General features: G+C 36.5%; 1 protein-coding gene and 1 pseudogene across 1 annotated transcript in view; both read right to left on the reverse strand.

Annotated features, from left to right (window-relative positions):
* The window catches only part of Slc25a24 (solute carrier family 25 member 24), a 51,031-nt gene that overhangs the window by 6,754 nt on the left and 21,956 nt on the right, over positions 1 to 22,321 (reverse strand). Inside the window, exons 4-8 of the mRNA XM_005339103.5 lie at positions 17,256 to 17,367; positions 15,095 to 15,253; positions 7,482 to 7,628; positions 4,891 to 4,998; positions 3,108 to 3,275 (exon numbers count right to left, since the gene is read on the reverse strand). Coding sequence (XP_005339160.1) covers positions 3,108 to 3,275; positions 4,891 to 4,998; positions 7,482 to 7,628; positions 15,095 to 15,253; positions 17,256 to 17,367 — 694 coding nt within the window. The remainder of the gene's footprint in view (positions 1 to 3,107; positions 3,276 to 4,890; positions 4,999 to 7,481; positions 7,629 to 15,094; positions 15,254 to 17,255; positions 17,368 to 22,321) is intronic.
* On the reverse strand, positions 9,203 to 15,060 carry LOC144368186 (DNA repair nuclease/redox regulator APEX1 pseudogene; annotated as a pseudogene).

Genomic DNA, 22,321 nt, shown 5'->3' on the forward strand with positions numbered 1-22,321 from the left:
TGTAGAGGACTAGAGCTTTCATATAAGATTGGAGTTAAGTTGCAATTAGTTTAAAAGAGATTGTTACAGCCTTAATATGTTTTATATAATTGCAATAGTAACCACAAAACTAATATTTACAGTATAGACACAGAAGGAAATGAGAATTAAAACATGTCACTACAAAAAAATTAACACCAAAAAAAAAGGTAATAAGAAAGGAAAGGAGGAACAAAAAATCTATAAGACAAACAGAAAACAGTAAACAAAATGGCAATAGCAAGTTCTATCAGTAACTGCTTTCAATGTAATGGATTAAAGGTCTTCATTAAAAGATATAAATCACTGAATGATACAACACATAGGATCGTCCATATCCTAACTACAAGAGGCTCATGTTAGATATAAGAACACACATAAGCTAAAAGCAAAAGAATGGAAAAAGATGAAGTCGTGTGCTGCTGAATGATGAGGACACCTGAGAAATGCATTCCCCCAGGTGTTTCACTGTCATGTGATCACTGTGGAATGCACTTGCACAAACCTAGGTAGCGTGGCCTACTTCACACCCAGGCCATATGGTGCATACGTATGATGCAGCGTATTTCTCCCAGGGCCAAGATGAACTAAACAATGTGAGATTAAATCAAACACAAGAGGAAATGAGGTAATCAAGAGATTCACAAAGATGAGATGTCGGGCTGGGGCTGGGGCTCAGTGGTGGAGCACTTGCATAGCATGTGTGAGGCAATGGGTTCAATTCTCAGTAACATATAAAAATAAATAAAGGGGCTGGGCACCGTGGCCACACCTGTAATCCCAGCAGCTCAGGGAGGCAGGAGGATGGTGAGTTCAAAGCTAGCCTCAGCAGTTTAGCCAGGTGCTAAGCAACTCAGTAAGGCTGGGGATGTGGCTCAGTGGTCAAGTGCCCGTGAGTTCAATCCCTGGCACCCAAATATAAATAAATAAATAAATAAAGGTCCACCAACAATTAATACAATGTTTTTTTAAAAATTATGAGATGTATAAGGCTACTGCTGATACAACATAATATACTGTTTTACAGTAGACATTTTTTGGGGGGGGGGACTACCAGGGATTGAACCCAAGGGAGGCTTAACCAGTGAGCCATATTCCAGCACTTTTTAATATTTTAGTTAAAGACAGGGTCTCACTAAGTTGCTTAGAGCCTCACTAAGTTGCTGAGGCTGGCTTTGAGCTTGCTGTAGTCCTCCTGCCTCAGCTTCCAGAGCTGCTGCCCAGATCATTAGACATTTTTTAAAAATAGGAATATACCATATATGTATAATATGTCAAAATACACTCAACTGTTATGTATATCTAAAAAGAACAAATTAAAAAAATTCTAAAAAGTAGGAGTACACTCTAAAGTAACAATAAATAGTAGAATACAGTAAGTACATAAACCTGTGACATAGCCATTTATCACCATTACTGAGTATTACATGTTGTACATAATTGTATGTGCTATACTTTCATACAACTAGCAGCAAGATAGGTTTGTTTGCACCAGCATCACTGCAGCATGTGAGTAGTTCCTCACACTAATGCTGTTAAGATGTCTGTGACATCACTGGGCAACAGGAATTTTTCAGCTCCATTATAATCTTGTGGAACCACCATCACATGTGTCCTTCATTGTCCCAAACATTGCTATATGGGGGATAATTGTATGTGCATACAATGGAATATTATTTATCCAATAAAAATAATGAAGTTCTGACACATGCTGCAGCATGAAGGAATCTTGAAGACATATGCCAAGTGAAATAAGCCAGATGTAAAAAGACAAGATTATATGATTTCACTTACAAAACCTCTGGAGTATACAAATTCATAAGACAGAAAGTGGATAGAGGTTACTAGAGAGTGAAGGGAAGGTGGGGCAGGGAGTTTACTGCTTAATAATTAAAACTCTATATTTAGCCTGATAAAAAGTTTTAGAAATACGCAATGATGAAGGCTCCACAAATACTGTGAATATGACTAATGACACTGAATTGAACATTTAAAACTGTTGAAATGATGTCACGTTATCCTAATTTTAAAAAGTTAATAATGATGCAACATACCAAAAGTTTTTGAATTATAATGCTTTAAGTGGGTGCAATATATGGTATCGCAATAAAGTTGTTAAAATTAAGAAGTGGCAAAGTCCTCTAAAAAAGCTTTCTTTACACATCCCCACCTCTCCCCTCAGCTATAGATTGGGTCTCCTAATATGTGCCCTGGCTTATGTCTGTCATAACACAACTAACCAACCACTGTGCTTTAGCTGTAAGCTTATCTATGTCCCCCCATCAGACCTTCAGTTTGTGTGTTCATTTGTTTGTTGGGTTTGTTGTTGTGGTGGTAGTGGTGGTACTAGAGATTGAATCTACCAAGTTATGAACCAGCACTTTCTATTTTTACTTTGAGACAGGATCTCACTAAGCTGCCAAGGCTGGTCTTGAACTTGTGATCCTACTAATTGAGCCTCCCAAGTCACTGGGATTACAGGCATGCACCACCACACCTAGCCAGACCTTCAATTTCTTAACGGCAGACACTGAGTCCTTTAAATCACCAGGATCCAGTATCTAACCCAGCGGCCTGCACATAGTATGTATTCAATAAATAAATGTTTCTTAAATTTATAAATAATCAAGTGATTTAGGTAGCAGGGCTGATCCAAGGTTTGTATTCTGAACTGTCTCTAGTACAACAGATGCATCTGTATTATATTACCCACATTGGTCACTTGGCTTCATCAATGTCCCTTCTTAACAAATCAAAGCAAATGTGATATTTTTGCTTATATTTCTCTCCTCTTTCCCAGGAAAACCCCTTATATCATCTTCTAAGCTGAACAACCATATCTGAATTTGAGTCCACTCTCTTTATTAACAAAAATAATTCACAAGGAAATCTAATATGAAAGTGACCCATACTCATGAGTTTCATATTCAAGGTACTTGAAAAAAAAAGATCAAAGGACACACTCTAGAATAGCATGGTCAGGTCAGAAGCTGCTGTCTGATATATACCTACTTTACATAAAGTGAAATTCTAGCATTAAGAGCAATAATGATTACATTTGCAGATTCAAAACACGGTTGTAAACGTACCTCATACACAGCAAGATCTATGCCTGCATAAGGTATGATGCCTAATAAATTGGGAACATAGCCTTTGTAAAAAGCTCCAAAGCCTTCATGTTTCAAAATCTTCTTTGCACAGTCATATATTCCAGAGTATTGTCCAGTTTTTCCCACAGCTAGCCTGGTTTTCATAACCTGAAAATGAAAGAATATAACCAAACATTATCCACAGTAACTCTAACTTCATGGAATTCAAAAGAAGCAACTTTGTGGAGAACAAATAACTAGCACACATTGTCACTCACACGGCTGTTCAATTTGCCAGTCTGTCCTCCCTCATGTATTATTGCCATGGAAGGGCTAAGACCAGAGCCAGAAAAACCCATTTACTGCAAAGAGAATCTGAATGAGGACAGGGACAGAGGAAATGGAGACAAGATCATCTATTGTTGTCATAATATGACTGGTGTGGAGGATGAAGGAAAGGATGTCTTGAAGGCTACCAGCATTTCGAGGACAGGAGGGGTGGAAAGGAGAGAGGAGGAAGGTGATCACTGAGATGGAGGCTATAAGGATGGGTACTAAATTAGGATACCTTTTCTAAGAGGAGTAATATGAACAATGTATATGGACATACATATGACAAGGCAGTGGATTAAGGGTCTTATCGATTGTTATGTCAATAGAGATAACCACATCTACAATATTATTTTTATCCTAAAGTGGGAGTTGGAAAATGTTTTCTGTAAAAGCCAGATAATAAATATTTCAGTCTTTGTAGGCCTAAAATGTCAGGTCTCTGATGCATATTCTTTGTTTTTCTTTTGTTTTGTCTCTACTTGCCTTTGAAAATTCTAAAAAACAAACAAACAACAACAATAAAAAGTTCTTAGCTCAAAGGCTATGTAAAACAGTTCACAAGTCCATGGTCTGATGGAAGGAGGTCTGGTTAGGATCACCACCATATAATCAAATCCTGAGGTTCTGTTATTAAGTTTATGGTACTCTTTGGAAAGAAATGGGAATTCTTGTCACCAACACAGGGGTAGCTAACCTCTAAGACTGATTCTTGACTCTTGGCAGGCACAGATTTGTGTGATCTCTACAACACTCTACCAGAGTTGGTCTGTGTGACCAATAGGATGTGGCAGAAGTGATGAAAAAGAGCAATTTCCATCTTAAATGTACATGCTTGCTCATTCTCTCTCTCTCTTTCTCTCTCTCTCTCTCTCTCTTTCTCTGCACCCCCCACCCCTTCCACTCCCAACCCCCTCCTTTCTCATCACTGACTATAAGGGAAGCCAGCTACCATGTTGGGAAGATACTCGGGCAGCCAGTAGAAAGGCCAACATGATAAGGAACTGAGGCTTCCAGTCCCTGAGGCCTGACAATGGCTACATGGTGAGCTTGGAAGTACCTCCACCCCCAGCCGAGCCTTAAGGTGACTGAAGCCCTGGCTGACACCTTGAAGATAGGCACTGAAAAACCTTGAGCCAGAGAAACCCAGCCAAGCTGCTCCCTGATTCTTGATCCATAGAAACTATGAGATAAGCTTGTTATTTAAAACTGTTAGGGTTGGGGATGTGGCTCAAGCAGTAGTGGGCTCACCTGGCATGTGCAGGGTGCTGGGTGCGATCCTCAGTACCACATTAAAAAAATAAAAATAAAGATGTTGTGTCCAATGAGAACTAAAAATAAATATTAAAAAATTCTCTCTCTCTCTCTCTCTCTCTTAAAAAAAAAAACTATTACACAATAGATGCCAATGCAAACTCCATCAAGGAGTCGGACTTCAAAATCAGGTACTTACCTCCATGGGATAAATGAAAGTCTGTGCAGTTGCTCCAGCCATGGAACCAGAAATAAATCTCTCAAGGGTTCCTATTTTTTGTCCTTCCTCAGTAAGCAACTTCTTATACTGTATGAAAAAGTTTTAAAATGAACATTAGTACATGCTATCAACAGAAATGTGCCCCCTAAAATTCACATGTTGAAACCTAAACCTCAACATGATGGCAGTAGAAGATGGGGCCTTTGGAAGCAATTAGGTTAGATGAGGTTAAACCTTAATGATAGGAATAGCACTGGTAAGAAGGGACACCAGAAAGCTTATTCTCCACTCATACATGCACTAAGGAAAGGCAATCTGAAAATGTGACAAGAAGCAACCGTCTGCAAGGCAGGAAGAAGTCCTCAATAGGAACCAAATTGGCTGGTCCTTTGATCTTGTACTTCCCAAGCTCCAGAACTATGAAAAATAAATTTCTAATGTTTAAGCCTTGCAGTTGGTGGCATTTTGTTCTGGTGGCTCAAGCTAATTAAAACAATACCAAAATACAAATCAGCTCCTAGAAATGAATTCATTGACAATGTGATGATGTGTGTCAAAATGCATATGTTGCATTAACGATATCTAGCAGAAAGATAAGGCTGAAATGCTAATACATTCAGTGTACTGGACAGCGGTTCTCAGGTTAGATTTCCACAGAATATGGATATTCCACAGGCTGGACCAAATTGCTCCTTTGCTAAAACAGAGTAACAGCATTCTTTTCCAGACACACAAAAAACATGGGTTAATAAAGTATTCATAATTTTTAGGCATTTTCCCTCATAGTTTCCTTTTAAAGATGAGTTTATTTCACCAGTACAAATAAAAACAATAAGTGACAACCAAATATTAACAAAACAATGTAGAAAACAGTTTTTGTCAATGATACATTTAAGTACACTAACATGCCAACCCTAGCACCTCCCTGAACCACCAGTATCAATTCAAAATAGCTGATTGAACCAAAGGTGGAAATATGACCCCAAAGAAGTCAAAATATTAATTAGTCAGGATGTTAACATCATGGGTTCCAGAGTCAGGCAGACCTGGGATGAAACCCAAGTCTTCTGGGTATTCTGTAGTTTTGCATCCTAAAGAGGCTGTGCAAGGGATGCACTGGTTTTGTTTGGGATGATTAGGAACTGCTTCTCACAGCAAGATGGTCTTAAGAGAGCACTAAGGGATGAACAGAACTTCTGTAGGAGGGAAGAAAATGGAATGGTATCAACCGCCCCAGAGATCATGAGAACACTATACCATACTGCCTAGAGAGCTTTCTCTTAATGTCTAACAAAAGTTAGCATGCAGAAATCAGAATAATGGAATAAGTGCTCAGGAAGGAGCCTTGGTGGATAGAATCCTGTTGGTAATATCCAAGGTAAGAACTTGATGAGTGGTATAAAGCGTAATGCACCCACTTGCTTACAATAACTATGGACTTTCCAATATACAAAACTTCCTGCATATTAATATAATGGAATTATTTTTGAATACTTACTTATTTTAGGCTTTGGCTTTCCTATTATAAAAGCAAATATGTGGTCAGATAAACCTAACGGTATCTAAAACACCAGCCCTTACTAGTCATTTGAATGGTCAAATATTCACATAAGGAAAATACCTTTTCCAGTAAGTTCTAATTAAAGTCCTGGAAGCTAGCTGTTCTTCAACATTTTTTTCTTTGCTTATCTATTTCCTAATCCTACAGGAACATCACTGGATTTGGTAATCTCCTCGAATCTGCTGTTGGAAAAAAATCACTCTCCCGAATAATCAAAAATCCATTTAAAATAAATGAAACAAAAAATGTGGAATGAAGTTTAATTTCAAAGCCCTTTATAGTCTATGATAAACAATGATGGAAAAAATGATGGAAAAAAAATAACTTCGTAGACAGTACTAATAATGATCATAAAGAGAAACCAAACTCTAAAACCACTACCCTGTTTTCTGTTACCGCCATGTGAAGCTGAAGCAATATCCAAAACAATCCAAGTCAACTTCAGTCAACAGAGAAGAGGACTCAGTGAAGGATGTGCTCCATTATCACCTCATTCATCCATTCAACAAACAGTGCTTATCATACGCCTGGCTCTGCCTAGATGCTGGAGCACATAGGGAAGCCAAGCCCCTGCCTTGATGGAACCTTCTCTCTCAATTCAACTCCATTTCACATCAGTGTTAAATTACACAAAGGAATTCAACTCAGAAGTTTTCTATTCAGAGATTATATTGGGATGCTTGCATAAAATTTATGTTAGCATGTTGCCTCTCCTAGGAATTCACAATAAATAAGCTAAAACCCTACCTTTCCTTTAAGAGCTACTTACAAAAGAACACAAAAGTCTTTCTTTAGAAAGAATATTACAAGATTCAGAATTTAGTCATGAGGAATTGCTGAGTTTATCTAGTATATGATCTAATATCATACATATATATAGTATATGATATACTGAGTATATGTGAACAGTTATTATGCATTAAACAAGAATTCCGAAAGCATCATATGATCATCTTTATTCAATCAGTTCAGTAACTCCTATTTTTAAAAAATTTCCACAGATGATTACCTGTTCATATGCCCAGAACTTAACAGCTGTCTCAGGAGCAATTTTAATGACATTTGTGCCATTTCCTCTCCAAAGGGAACGGACACCTCCTTCTTTTATCATCTGTCGAAAGCCACCAAATATGTTCATTGATTTTGAACCATGAACCTAAAATTAAAAGTGAAATGATGTAAAACACTGCTGGCATATTATTGATATTATTTCCAAAATAACCACACAATCTCTTCAGTAGTCTTTATAACTGTCATAAGATGTATTTGAAAAAAAAACACATAGGCAGTTGAGAAAATATATAGTAATGAGAAGGATTATCACTACATTATTTTAAAGACAGAAGTCTATGTCTGGCTCTAAAATTAAGAATAACTGGTATCCTCAGCATGGGAAAACAGGACACGATCAAAATTAAAATTATTATGGACAACATTCATAAGATAACATGAACCAAATTATGTATTAGGCTATAGCAAACCCCTTGAAACATGAGAAATAACAAAGTATACTGCAGGTAATAGATTACTCACTCCCCCCCAAGAAGTAGTACTGGCATATACTATAAATGGGTATAAATGTGATTTGGATAATATGTGTATCAGAGGCTGAGACACTGGAACACACAGCCTGGCACCAGAAAGAAAAATTGTACCTTCTAAGGCCTATCTCAAGGTCTTTCTAGGTAATAAATTCATGACAATATATACCAACAGCCTAACCTAGAAGGTGTTGGTGAATTACTTGACTTATCCTGTAGAGGTGGTAATCATTTAAATATATTAGAACTTAGGATTGGCTGTATATGGAAACTGATTAATAAACCAAAAAATAATTAAAGAACTCAGCTATTCTTCTGATTGTTCCAGCTTATATAAAATGACTGGAAACCACTAAGGGGTGGGGGAAGGTGAAAGGGGTTGAAGATTAAAGGTCAATCATGTGACCACAATGTGATCAGGCCCCAATAAAAATGCAAGATACCAAAGGCTCAGGTGAGCTTTCCTGATTGGCCTACAATACTCTGTGCTTACTTTTCACATGGATGACAGGAAAACAACCCACTGAGACTCTACAAGGAGAGGACAATAGGAGTTCCACATCTGGTACTTTCCAGGACTCAGCCCTTTGTACTTCCTTTTCTTGGCTGATTTTAATCTTTATCTTTTTCCTGTAATAAACCATAACCACGAGTATAGTAGCTCTCAGTTCTTTGAGTCCTTCTAGTGAAATATCCAACCTGAAGGTGACTTTGGGAACCCCCTGAATTTATAGAAACGAAAATTCTAAGAAATCCATTTCATTTAAAATAAATCAACTTCACAATAAAAGATGGCAAAGGAAAAGATGAATGCTTATTCAACTTTTATCAAAATCAATTTGCTACTGTTCCTAAAGAAAAACACCAATTCTCTCACACCCCCTACTTTTTTTTTTAAAGCACTATGTCTCTAAATATATTTTAAAATTTTGGTATATTTTTATACACACCAATTCTCTCACACCCCCTACTTTTTTTTTTAAAGCACTATGTCTCTAAATATATTTTAAAATTTTGGTATATTCTGAAGGAATGGTAGTTAAAATATTGTTAGAAATCTTATACATAAATCTAAGGACAAATATAAAAAGTATTCACATAGGTATCACAAACATTACTTTTTTTAAAAAAAATTTTAGATGTAGATGAACGTGATACCTTTATTTTACATATTTATTATTTTATGTAGTGCTGAGGATTGAACCCAGGACCTCATGCATGCTGGGCAAGCACTTTGCCACTGAGCCATTTTGAAAATATTTTTAAGCAATTACTATGTTCCAGAAAGTTAATGTCCGGTGGCTTCAAAGCCCTTGTATGGTTTTAATTCTTACAGTCACCCTTGCTAGATATTCTTACTCCCATTCCAGAATGAAGGAAAACAAGACCTCAGAGGTTTCATGCAGTATGAGAACCATAAGTTTTAGCAGTAAAGAGACTCTGTTCCTTGTCTAGTTTGTTATAAAGAAAAAGAATTAATTCTCAGAGCTTTAGGATCCCCATGGGTAAAATAAGGATAAAACACCCACTTTCCTGGGCTACTATGAGTACTCACTGAGTCACCATTATGTGAGACAAATATTTATCCTTTCCTTTCCCTCCTCCTTTCTACTCTGACCTGCTGAAGGCTACACTGCTAGGAAAGTAGCAAAGTATTTCCATAAATCCAGGTCTTTTCTGTTAACCTCAACTTTACAATAATTTTTAAAATTTCATTCTTATCCTAAGATTTTTAGACTTCAGAAATGCCCTATTTTTGTAAAAGTACCAAAAAAAGAGGCAAAATTCAAATAATTTAAAGAGAAACCCTACAAAAATGGCTGATTTTCTTATTATACATTTGAACAGTCATTGAATGTCATATATTTAAAGTTCATTACACAAATTTACCAAAAATTTAAGGTTTGGTAGAACACTGCCAAATACCTACAGACTGAATTTAAGGTTAGTAGGAATTAAACGGATGTTTGTGTGGGTTTTTTGTTTTGTTTTGTTTTTTGTTTTTACTGATTGTTAAAAGGAAGTTATTTATCAGTAGCTTGCTTTCTTTTTCTTTCTTTCTTCTTTCTTTCTTATTTTTACACAAAGAGAGCACAACTTTTCATTTTTCTGGTTGTACATGATGTAGGGTCACACCATTTGTGTGATCATACCCATGCATAGGGGTAATAATGTCCATCTCATTCTACCATCTCCCCCCTGCCACACACCCTTCCTCCCCATTGCTCAATACAAAGTTCCTCCATTCTTCCCTTGCCACCCCCTATATATCAACATTCACTTAACTGAGAAACCATTCGGCCTTTGGTTTTTTGGGGATTGGCTTACTTCACCTAGCATGATATTCTCCAACTCTGATCATTTACATGTAAATGCTATGATTTCATTTGTTAAGGCTGAGTAATATTCCATTGTGTATATATATCACAGTTTCTTTATCCATTCATCTATTAAAGAACATGTAGGCTGTTCCCACAATTTAGCTATTGTGAATTGAGCCACTGAAAACATTGAGGTGGCTGCATCACTGTAGCATGCTGCTTTTCAGTCCTTTGGGCATAGACCTAGGAGTGGGATAGCTGGGTCAAATGGTGGTTCCAATCCATGTTTTTTTTCCTAAGGCATCTCTATACTACTTTCCAAAGTGATTGCACAATTTTGCCATCCCACCAGCAATGAATCAGTGTACCTTTTCCCCCATACCTTCGCCAGCACTTATTGCTGCTTGATTTTTTGATAATTGCCATTCTACTGGCGTGACATAAAATCTTACAGTAGTTTTTTGATTTTCATTTCTCTAATTGCTAGCAATGTTGAACATTTTTTCATAAATTTGTTAATCTCTTATTTATCCTCTTCTGTGAAGTGTCTTCTCATTTCCTTAGCCCATTTATTGATTGGATTATTTTGGGGGTTTTCTGAGTTCTTTATAAGTTTTTTGAGTTCTTTATATATCCTAGAGATTAGTGCTCTGATGTTCATATGGTAAAAATTTGCTCCCATTCTATAGGCTCTCTCTTCTCTTCAATAATTTTTTCTTTTGCTGAGAAGAAGCTTTTCAGTTTAAATCCATCCCATTATTAAATTCATTCTTGATTTTACTTCTTGTGCTTTAGGAGTCTTGTGAAGGAAGTCAGGTCCTAAGTCAATATGATGAAGATTTGGGCCTGTTTTTTTTTCTTTTTTTTTTTTCTATTAGGTGCAAAGTCTCTGGCCTAATTCCTAAGTCCTTGATCCACTTTGAGTTAATTTTCTGGTGGAACTTTTTGGATCCTCTAAGTATAGAATTGTGTCATCCCAGCAAGTAGTGATAGTTTGAGTTCTTCCATTCCTGTTCATATCCCTTTATGTAGGGTAAGAGAGAGAGGTTTAATTTCATTTTGCTGCATATGGATTTCCAGTTTTCCCAACACCATTTATTGAAGAGGCTGTCTTTTCTCCAATGTTTGTTTTGGGCACCTTTGTCTAGTATTAGATAACTGTATTTATGTGGGTTTGTCTCCACATCTTCTATTCTGTACCATTGATCTATATGTCTATTTTGGTGCCAATAGTATGCCATTTTTGTTACTATAGCTCTATAGTATAGTTTAAGGTCTGGTATTGTGATACCTCCTGCTTCACTCTTCTTGCTAATAATTGCTTTGCTATTCTGGGCCTCTTATTTTTCTAAATGAATTTCATGACTGCTTTTTCTATTTCAATGATGAATTTCATTGGGATTTTGATTGAAATTGCATTAAATCTATATAATGCTTTCATTAGTATGGCCATTTTTGACAAATTTTTAAAAAATATTTTTAGTTGTTGATGGACCTTTATTTTATTTATTTATATGTGATGCTGAGAATCCCAGTGCCTCACACATGCTAGGCAGGCACTCTACCACTGAGTCACAAGCCCAACCCCACATTTTGACAATATTAATTCTGCCTACCCAAAAACAAGGGAGATCTTTCCATCTTCTGAGGTCTTCTTCAATTTCTTTCTATAGAGTTTTGTAGTTTTCATTTTAGGGTTTTTTTTGTTTTGTTTTGTTTTGTTTTTACCTATTTTGTTAAGTTGATTCCCAAGTATTTTATTTTATTCTGGCTATTGTAAATGGGGTAGATTTTCTAATTTCTCTTTCAGAAGATTTGTCACTGATGTACAGAAGTACATTTGACCTATGAGTGTTGGTTTTGTAGCCTGCTACTTTGCTGAATTCATTTATTATTTCTAGAAATTTTCTGGTGGAACTTTTTGGATCCTCTAAGTATAGAATTGTGTCGTCAGCAAGTAGTGATGGCTTGAGTTCTTCCTTTCCTGTTCATATCCCTTTAATTTCTTTCATCTGTCTAATTACTCTGGTTAGAGTTTCCAGGACTATGTTGAATAGAAGTGGTGAAAGAGAGCATTCCAGTCTTGTCGCAGTGTTTAGGGGGAATGCTTTCAATTTTTCTCCATTTAGAATGACATTGGCATTGAGCTTAGCATAGATAGCTTTTACAATGTTGAGATATGTTCCTGTTATCCCTAGTTTTTCTATGTTTTGAATATGAAGAGGTGCTGTATTTTGTCAAATGCTTTTTCTTCATCTATTAAGATAATCATGTGATTCTTATCTTTAAGTCTATTGATGTGATGAATTACATTTATTTATTTCTGTATGTTGAACCAACCTTGCATCCCTGGGATGTACCCCAATTGACTGTGGTGCATTATCTTTTTAATATGTTTTTGTATTCAATTTGTCAGAATTTCATTAAGAATTTTTGCAGCTATGTTCTTTAGAGATATTGGTCTGAAGTTTTTTTTTTTTTTTTTCCCCCTTGAAGTGTCTTTGAGGGTTTTGGTATCAGACTAATATTGGCCTCATAAAATGAGTTTGGAAGGGTTTTCTCCTTTCCAATTTCATGGAATAATTTGAGGAGTGTTGATATTAGCTCTTCTTTGAAGGTGTTGTAGAACTCAGTAGTGAATCTATCTGGTTCTGGGGCTTTTCTTTTTTGGTAAACCTTTGATAGCACCTTCTATTTCATTGCTTGAAATTGATCTGTTTAAATTGTGTACTGATTCAGTTTGGGCAGATCATATGACTCTAGAAATTTGTTGATGTCTTCCAGATTTTCTATTTTACTGGAGTACAAATTTTCAAAATGGTTTCTAATTATCTTCTGTATTTCAGTAGTGTCCATTGTGATATTTTCTTTTTCATCATGAATTTTAGTAATTTGAGTTTTCTCTCTCCTTTTCATTAGCATGGCCAAGGGTTTATCTATTTGCTTATTTTTTTCAAAGAAGCAACTTTTTGTTTGGGCAATTTTTCTAACTGTTTATTTTGTTTCAATGTCATTTATTTCTGCTCTGATTTTAACTATTCCTGTTTTCTACTACTTTAGATGTAGATTTATTCTTCTTTTTCTAGGGCTTTGAGGTATAACGTAAAGTCATTTATTTGTTGACTTCTTATTCTTTTAAGGAATGAACTCAATGCAATAAACTTTCCTCTTAGCACTGCCTTCAGAGTGCCCCAGAGATTTTGGTACCTTGTATCAGTGTTCTCATTTACCTCTAAGAATTTTTTAATCCCTACTCTCATTAGTAGCTTTTGCTTAATGTTTTCTTATTAAAAAGGGAGGTGGGCTGGGTAGATAGCTCAGTTGATAGAGTGCTTGCTGCACATGCATAAGACCCTGGGTTCAATCATAAGCACCATACAAAAAAAAAAAAAAGTGGAAGGGTGGGGAGGGAAAGGGTGTCCACAAAACAAAAACCTTGGGCTTAAAAGGAAACTTAAAAGGAAACTTTCACAACAGCATGGTTGAAGGATGCATATTCTTACAGAAGAGAAATAAAATGCAGATTTCTCTAGAGAGCTGTTGAAGAAGGAATAATTCAGTGGGGGGAATTATTTCCAAGGCTCAAGGTGATTTTTGAGAGGTGTCATAGTGCTAGGTATAGCATGGTGGGACAGTGATCACTGCCAGGGACCAGGGTGGGGCATTAGAAGAGATCTTGCTGTTGTACAATGAAGGTAAAAGAGAGTGGAACAATAAAAAGTCACCAAGGTGGTAACCAACTTCTTGGCCCAAGTATTCATCATGTAAGTTTAAAACCTATAGACATAGGCAGTGTTGGGGTAAAGGTGTCAGGGGCTGTCAGCAAGCAGCACCCAAAACCATAGGCTCCCATGGAGTGAAACTGGCATTTTTGAGTTTTGTTGTTTTTTGTTTGATTGTGTGCTTCCCTTGGGGTTATGAAGGTTAACTTCATGAACCACATTGAAGTCCCTGCAAAGCATAAGGGGCTTGCTGAAGCCAAGCCCTTCAGGCCTGGTGCTGCCAGTACTCCAGTCTTAACAGACAGCTGCCTGCATTAGGTACATAAGCCGCCAGTACAACTGTGTCAGATTCCACCACAATCACAAGGCCTTCCTCCTCACCAATGCCGTAACAGACTTTGAGCTAGCACTGGCTGGAAAGTAGACCCATGCTGCACCATCTATCCTTGTCCAAAGGAGCTGATCATGACTGATGGAATAGTCTAGGCTGCTCTTGAAGTTCAGGCATAGTCTGTTCTTGCAAAATTTAGTCTCTGGAAGGCACATGGTGTTTGAGGCTTCCTCCTTTACTGTGTCTAAACCTTTCTTCTTAATCCAGGCTCGAGGCTGATTCACATTTCAGGAGCAGATCTTGAGTGCGGCCGATTTGCCAGTGGGTGAAGTTTTTGGATATGGAGGGTCTTCCTATAGAACTGGGCCATCTTCTGCTGCCTCTTTTTCATTTTTTTTTTTGCTTCCACCTTACTCTTCTTGACCTCTGGCTCTGTCTTGGGCTCCTCCCCATCTTCTGCCAGTGCTCCCTTTTCCCCATGTTTTGGCATCCCTGTAAGGAATGACCACTGGTATGTATACCATGCTTGCTGCCCACTGAAGCAATATATATTTTTTGATTTTTTTGCTTCAGTCTGAGCATGGCTCCTCCTTGAGATTTTTTAAAAGGTATTAAAGACTATTACTGAGAATTTTTTAAGCTTCTATTTCAAAACACCCACACTGCTCATTGATTTAGAATATCCTGATGAAGGTCACGAAGCTCACCTGCATCATGACTTTCAGGCGATCCAAAGGGGCAGTGCTTGTTCGGGAGACCGCACCCGCAATGCCTCCGGCCAGAAGCTGCCTCCACCACTGTCCAGACTTCTTCTCGTCTTCTGTGAATTCATCTGGAATAGTCAAACTGTCCCCTATGTCAATTCCCTGCGAAAGTGGAAAAAAGAGTATTGTATTCCTTCAATTAAGAAGACAATCCCACAAGTTCTTTTGTTATAGAGAAAAATTGTTATTTCACTGTTAATATCAACTTTCCTCCTTTAGAATTTACAATGAATCAGTTTGGAGCACAGGAATAAAGACAGTCTATTCACCCCAAACATAGTTAAGTGTTGGTTTACAAGAAATTAAAATTAACAGTGAATGTAAATAAAACCAATAATTGCAACTTTTTCTTTTTATAGTTCGAGTAACTTCTATTGGTCTAAACCAGAATGAAATGGCATTTTATCAGTTACAGTGGATTATTTCTAGTTATAGCCACTTTTCATAAGACTAGAAAACCATAACCAATTGGTGATAATATTTTTTAAGAAATTGATTTAGGACTGAAGGTGTAGCTTCATGGTTGAGCATCTGCCTAGCACATGCAAGGTCCTGGGATTGATCCTTCTCATAGCAAAGAAAAAAAATGTAAAAGATAAAAGAGAATTGGTTTGTTGCTGTGCAAGGCAGCCCATGCTTGTAGTCCCAGCCACCCGGGAGTCTGAGGCAAGAGGATCCCTTAAGCCCAGGAGGCCAACCTAGGCAACAAAGGGAAACTTTGTCTCAGAAATAATATCTACCTTATACTCATATCACCATACATGCTTTAAACATTCAAATGAAACTATGTATGTGAATATCCTTAAATTCCTTTCTTATATTGACTATGAATATTTTATATGTCTGACTTGTCATTTAAAGCATGCGATAGTTTCAATTTAAAATTTAGCCAAGAGGAACATTTTTTTTAAATCAATGTGATGACTCACATTGATTCTAAATTTCACTAAAAATTAACAGACATAGCTTAAGAGAAATGAAGTTCTATACTGACAATATTTTAACTTTATTATCTAAATGATTTTGTTGTAAAAGATTTTAGGCAAGAATGTAAGGTAAAGAGCTATGTTATGATAATAACTCTCTTTTCCTTCATTTCAGTATCAATAAAATGGATGCATGACTGTAGTCTTGACTTTTATCATATTTCTCCAAAGATACAACAAAATGTCAGGTAAGTATAAAATTTATCTAGGCAACTGAACTACTAATATGGCACTATTTTATACTCATATTTGAAAATGTAAATGAGACTATTAGTCATCACTAATGCTCTACATAAGCTTAGGCATTGTTATTAGCAGCAATGTGAACTCAAGCCTGCATTTAGTGCATATTAAAGTTACTGAAATCCATAAATAAGTACAGAAGACAAGCCATTAAGAAAAACAAATTCTGGGGCTATGATTGTAGCTCAGTGGTAGAGTACTTGCGTAGCATGTGTAAGACAGTAGGTTCAATCCTCAGCACCACAAAAAAATAAATAAATAAAGGTATAAAAAATACAATAACATTATTTTTAAAAAGACAATTCCTTCAGAGTATTCTCAATGGCTTCTGGAACTAAATGCACAATAATAGAACTTCATTTATACTCACATATTTAAAAATATTAATAAAAATAAAAAATTTCAAAGTTTTATGGAATACAAACAGGTGTGAAATGCTAAAAAGATGAGCCTAAAAGATTTTGTAGCATTCAATAGTTATTATAAATGCCTTAAGCCAGAGGTAAATCAAGGAAGTCTAACTGAACAAGTCCAAGTTTCAGAAGGGATTTTTGGTTTTATTATCAATGACCAAAAAATCATGAGGTGTTGAGATGATTTAGACAACATAGTATCTATGAAAAGTAAACATCTATGATTTTCAGACTTCTCTATGGCAGAATACTTAAATGCCATAAAGGCTGAGCAACTTATTTATGAAGATGGTACTTTCTCTGAATTTTGTAAATGCCTATTTATGTAGTTTTGGGGTTTCAAAAGCTACTCTACAAATCTTAGCTACTAGGACTGGGTATCCTGGTCCCATAAATATTCAGAGTGTTACTGGGTGTTAACTATATAACTTACAGCTCCAAATAATTACAAAGTGTACTTACAGTAGAATGTTTCCAGAAACGGATGATTTCCTCAATGTCTGTAACAGGGTTAAATAGGAAGTAGTCCCTCCATTCATTCCAGTCCACTGTCATGGTCCCATCAGCATCAATGCTGAAAGTAATAAAAAGTGATTGAAGAACACAATAAAATTCATGAATAAACCTAACATTATGGCCATTTTAGAGAATGACAATTTCTGTTCCAACTCATTAAATTTTTTAAAAATCCCATTCACAATTATACATTGTTGAAAAGAGAAGCCAGCATTTTATGGTCCTTTCAGGTAATTTTAACTGTCCTAGATAAACATGAACCAAAAAATTACAGAAAGAGTTCATTAAAGACTACCTTCAATACTCTATCAAACTCAAAAGTCAATAACCTATAAAGCCCAAAATTAGATAATAAAAATAAAAGGAATGTTATGGTTTGGATATAAGGTGTCTCCCAAAAGCTCCTGTGTTAATGCAGGAATATTCAGAAACAAAATAATTAACATTATGTGAGCTGCCAATCAATACAACCCAATCAATATATCCTAGTTTGAATGGACTAACTGGGTGGTAACTGTAGACAAGTGGTGCTTGGATAAAAGAGGTGGCTTACTGCAGGGATGCCTTAGGAGTGTTCATCTCCCCTGCAACACTCCCCACCTGCATCATGCATGCTTACTGGTGCACATCTCTCTCTCTCTCTCTCTCTCTCTCTCTCTCTCTCTCTCTCTCTCTCTCTCTCTCTCTCTCCCCCCCTCTTCTCTCTTCTCTCCCCCTTCTCCCTTCTTCACCACCCCTCTCCTTCCTGGTCACCTTGAATAGAGCAGTTGTCCTCTGCCATATCCTTCCACCATGATATTCTACCTCATCTTGAGTCAGCCAACCATGAATGGAACCTCTGAAATCAGGAGCCAAAATAAACTTTTCCTCCTCTAACTTTCTTGTCAGGTATTTTGGTCACAGCAACAAAAAGCTGACTAACACAGGGAGGTAGTAATGAATGGATTCATGATCCATTCTTTCTTGCCCTGGCTCAGGAAAATACATATTTTTTATGAGTGCATTTTAATTATACAGAATAATGATTGCCATTATAGCATATTCATATGTTCAAATAACAAACTGTGACCAAGTTCACCCTCAACTATCTTCCTTTACCTTCCCACCTGCTACAGAAGATATTCTTAATGTTTTGTTACAACATTTGGGTATGATTTTGAAACATACTCAAAATACGTTATCAATTTCCTTCCAGAACATCCACCACATTAAGAAGATTAGCAGTGGGGCTGGGGATGTGGCTAAGCGGTAGCGCGCTTGCCTGGCATGCGTGCGGCCTGGGTTTGATCCTCAGCATCACATACAAACAAAGATGTTGTGTCCCCGAAAACTAAAAAATAAATATAAAAAAAATTCTCTCTCTCTCTCTTAAAAAAAAAAAAAAGAAGATTAGCAGTTATTATAAGAAATCAAACTCTTGGGCTGGGGTTGTAGCTCAGTGGTAGAGCACTTGCCAAGCAAGTGTGAGGCACTGGGTTCAATCCTCAGCACCACACAAAATAAATAAATAAAACAAAGGGTATTGTATCCATCTACACTGAAAAAAAATTAAAAAAAAAGAAAGAAAGAAAACTGTTGGCACATGCGTCTTAAGGAATCCTGGTACCTCATTTTCAACTTTAACATTGTAATCCTAAATATTTATCACAAACTACTTACTTGTTTTATAAGCTTCTTGAAATAAGGTCATATGTATTTGTTTTCTCCTAAGAATAAAACAGAATTGTGCCAGGATTTTTATTGTCTTGTTCCCTAAGTTTCTCTAGCTCTCAAAGTGATTGGCAGAGATATGGTGCTCATTTATTTGTTGAATTAATTGAAGTTTATGAAAAAAAGTTTTGGTGTCCCTTCAAATTATAATTTATACAGAAATGATACATAAAGATGGTAGCCAAATAAAATGCAATTTTCAGACATTTATTATTGTGTCTTCTACTACCATTGTGTATTTTTATCTGCATATGTGAAATTACACTTAAACTTTTACTTGTCCCAGCACGTAAGTATTAACCTTCTAAGCCTGATGTGGTGACACATGCCTATAATCCCAGGGGATCGGAAGGCTGAGGCAGAAGTATGGTAAAATCATAGCCAGCCTCAGCAACTTAGTGAGGCAAGGCCCCAAGCAACTTAAGACCCAATTTCAAAATTTAAAAATTTTTTTAAATTAAAAAAAAATACATTTTTTTAAAGAGCTAGAGATGTGGCTCAGTGGTTAAGCACCCCTGAGTTCAATCCCTGATACCAAAAAGGAAAAAAAAAAGTATTAACATTCTATTTGTGCATGAAAACTCTAGTCACTATTTTTAATGAGTTTGTCTTTTCCTCATTCACAGTTCTTTATGTAGTTGATTCCAGTCTTTCAAGTTATAACCTGGAAAACATCTTCTCTTTGTCCTTTCACTTGACTTGTTGTAGTGGCTCTTGATTTTAATGCAGCTGAATTTACCAATATTTTCATTTTTGACTACTACCTTGCCTTATTTTTAATAAATTCTTCCCTACTCGGAGATAAGGATAATATTTTCTTTTTTTATTTTTATTTTTTATTTTTTATTGGTTGTTCAAAACATTACAAAGCTCTTGACATATCATATTTCATACATTAGATTCAAGTGGGTTATGAACTCCCATTTTTACCCTAAATACAGACTGCAGAATCACATCGGTTACACATCCACGTTTTTACATAATGTCATATTAGTAACTGTTGTATTCTGCTACCTTTCCTATCCTCTACTATCCCCCCTCCCCTCCTCTCCCATCTTCTCTCTCTACCCCATCTACTGTAATTCATTTCTCTCCTTGTTTATTTTCCCATTCCCCTCACAACCTCTTATATGTAATTTTGTATAACAATGAGGGTCTCCTTCCATTTCCATGCAATTTCCCTTTTCTCTCCCTTTCCCTCCCACCTCCTGTCTCTGTTTAATGTTAATCTTTTCCTCCTTCTCTTCCTCCCTGCTCTGTTCTTAGTTGCTCTCATTATATCAAAGAAGACAGTTGGCATTTGTTTTTTAGGGATTGGCTAGCTTCACTTAGCATAATCTGCTGTAGTGCCATACATTTCCCTGCAAATTCCATGATTTTGTCATTTTTTAGTGCCGCGTAGTACTCCATGGTGTATAAATGCCACATTTTTTTTTTTATCCATTCATCTATTGAAGGGCATCTGGGTTGGTTCGACAGTCTAGCTATTGTGAATTGTGCTGCTATGAACATCAATGTGACAGTATCCCTGTAGTACGCTCTTTTAAGGTCTTCAGGGAATAGTCCGAGAAGGGCAATAGCTGGGTCAAATGGTGGTTCCATTCCCAGCTTTCCCAGGAATCTCCATATGGCTTTCCAAATTGGCCGAACCAATTTGCAGTCCCACCAGTAATGTACAAGAGTACCCTTTTCCCCACATCCTCCCAGCACTTGTTGTTGTTTGACTTCATAATGGCTGCCAATCTTACTGGAGTGAGATGGTATCTTAGGGTGGTTTTGATTTGCATTTCTCTGACTGCTAGAGATGGTGAGCATTTTTCCATGTACTTGTGGATTGATTGTATGTCCTCCTCTGTGAAGTGTCTGTTCAGGTCATTGGCCCATTTGTTGATTGGGTTATTCGTTTTCTTATTGTCTAATTTTTTGAGTTCTTTGTATACTCTGGATATTAGGGCTCTATCTGAAGTGTGAGGAGTAAAAATTTGTTCCCATGATGTAGGCTCCCTATTTACCTCTCTTATTGTTTCTCTTGCTGAGAAAAAACTTTTTAGTTTAAGTAAGTCCCATTTGTTGATTCTTGTTATTAACTCTTGTGCTATGGGTGTCCTATTAAGGAATTTGGAGCCCGACCCCACAATATGTAGATCGGAGCCAACTTTTTCTTCTATCAGACACAGAGTCTCTGATTTGATATCAAGCTCCTTGATCCATTTTGAATTAACTTTTGTGCATGGCAAGAGGAGGGGATTCAGTTTCATTTTGTTGCACATGGATTTCCAGTTTTCCCAGCACCATTTGTTGAAGATACTATCCTTCCTCCATTGCATGCTTTTAGCCCCTTTATCAAATATAAGATAGTTGTAACTTTGTGGATTAGTCTCTGTGTCCTCTATTCTATACCATTGGTCCACCCACCTGTTTTGGTACCAGTACCATGCTGTTTTTGTTACTATTGCTCTGTAATATAGTTTGAAATCTGGTATTGCTATACTGCCTGATTCACACTTCCTGCTTAGAGTTGCTTTTGCTATTCTGGGTTTTTTATTTTTCCATATGAATTTCATGATTGCTTTATCTATTTCTACAAGAAATGCCATTGGGATTTTGATTGGCATTGCATTAAACCTATAGAGAACTTTTGGTAATATTGCCATTTTGATGATGTTAGTTCTGCCTATCCATGAACAGGGTATATTTTTCCATCTTCTAAGATCTTCTTCTATTTCTCTCTTTAGGATTCTGTAGTTTTCATTGTATAAATCTTTCACCTCTTTTGTTAGGGTGATTCCCAAGTATTTTATTTTTTTTATTGAGGATATTGTGAATGGGGTGTTTTAAAACCTATATTCTAATAAAATAGATGATAGTGAAGACATCGATAAATTTCTTAAGTCATATGATTTGCCCAGACTGAGTCAGGAGGATACACACAATTTGAACAAACCAATATCAATGGATGAAATAGAAGAAGCAATCAAACCAAGAAAAGCCCAGGACCTGATGGGTATACAGCAGAGTTTTACAAAACCGTTAAAGAAGAATTAATACCAATACTTTTCAAGTTATTTCAGGAAATAGAAAAAGAGGGAGCTCTGCCAAATTCATTCTATGAGGCCAACATCACCCTGATTCTGAAACCAAAGACACCTCAAAGAAAGAAAACTACAGACCAATATCTCTAATAAACCTAGAAGCAAAAATCCTCAATAAAATTCTGGCGAATTGGATACAAAAACACATCAAAAAAATTGTGCACCATGATCAAGTAGGATTCATCCCTGAGATGCAACGATGGTTCAATA

Source organism: Ictidomys tridecemlineatus, chromosome 11 (genome assembly GCF_052094955.1).
Source record: "Ictidomys tridecemlineatus isolate mIctTri1 chromosome 11, mIctTri1.hap1, whole genome shotgun sequence".
Taxonomy (NCBI): Eukaryota; Metazoa; Chordata; class Mammalia; order Rodentia; family Sciuridae; genus Ictidomys; species Ictidomys tridecemlineatus.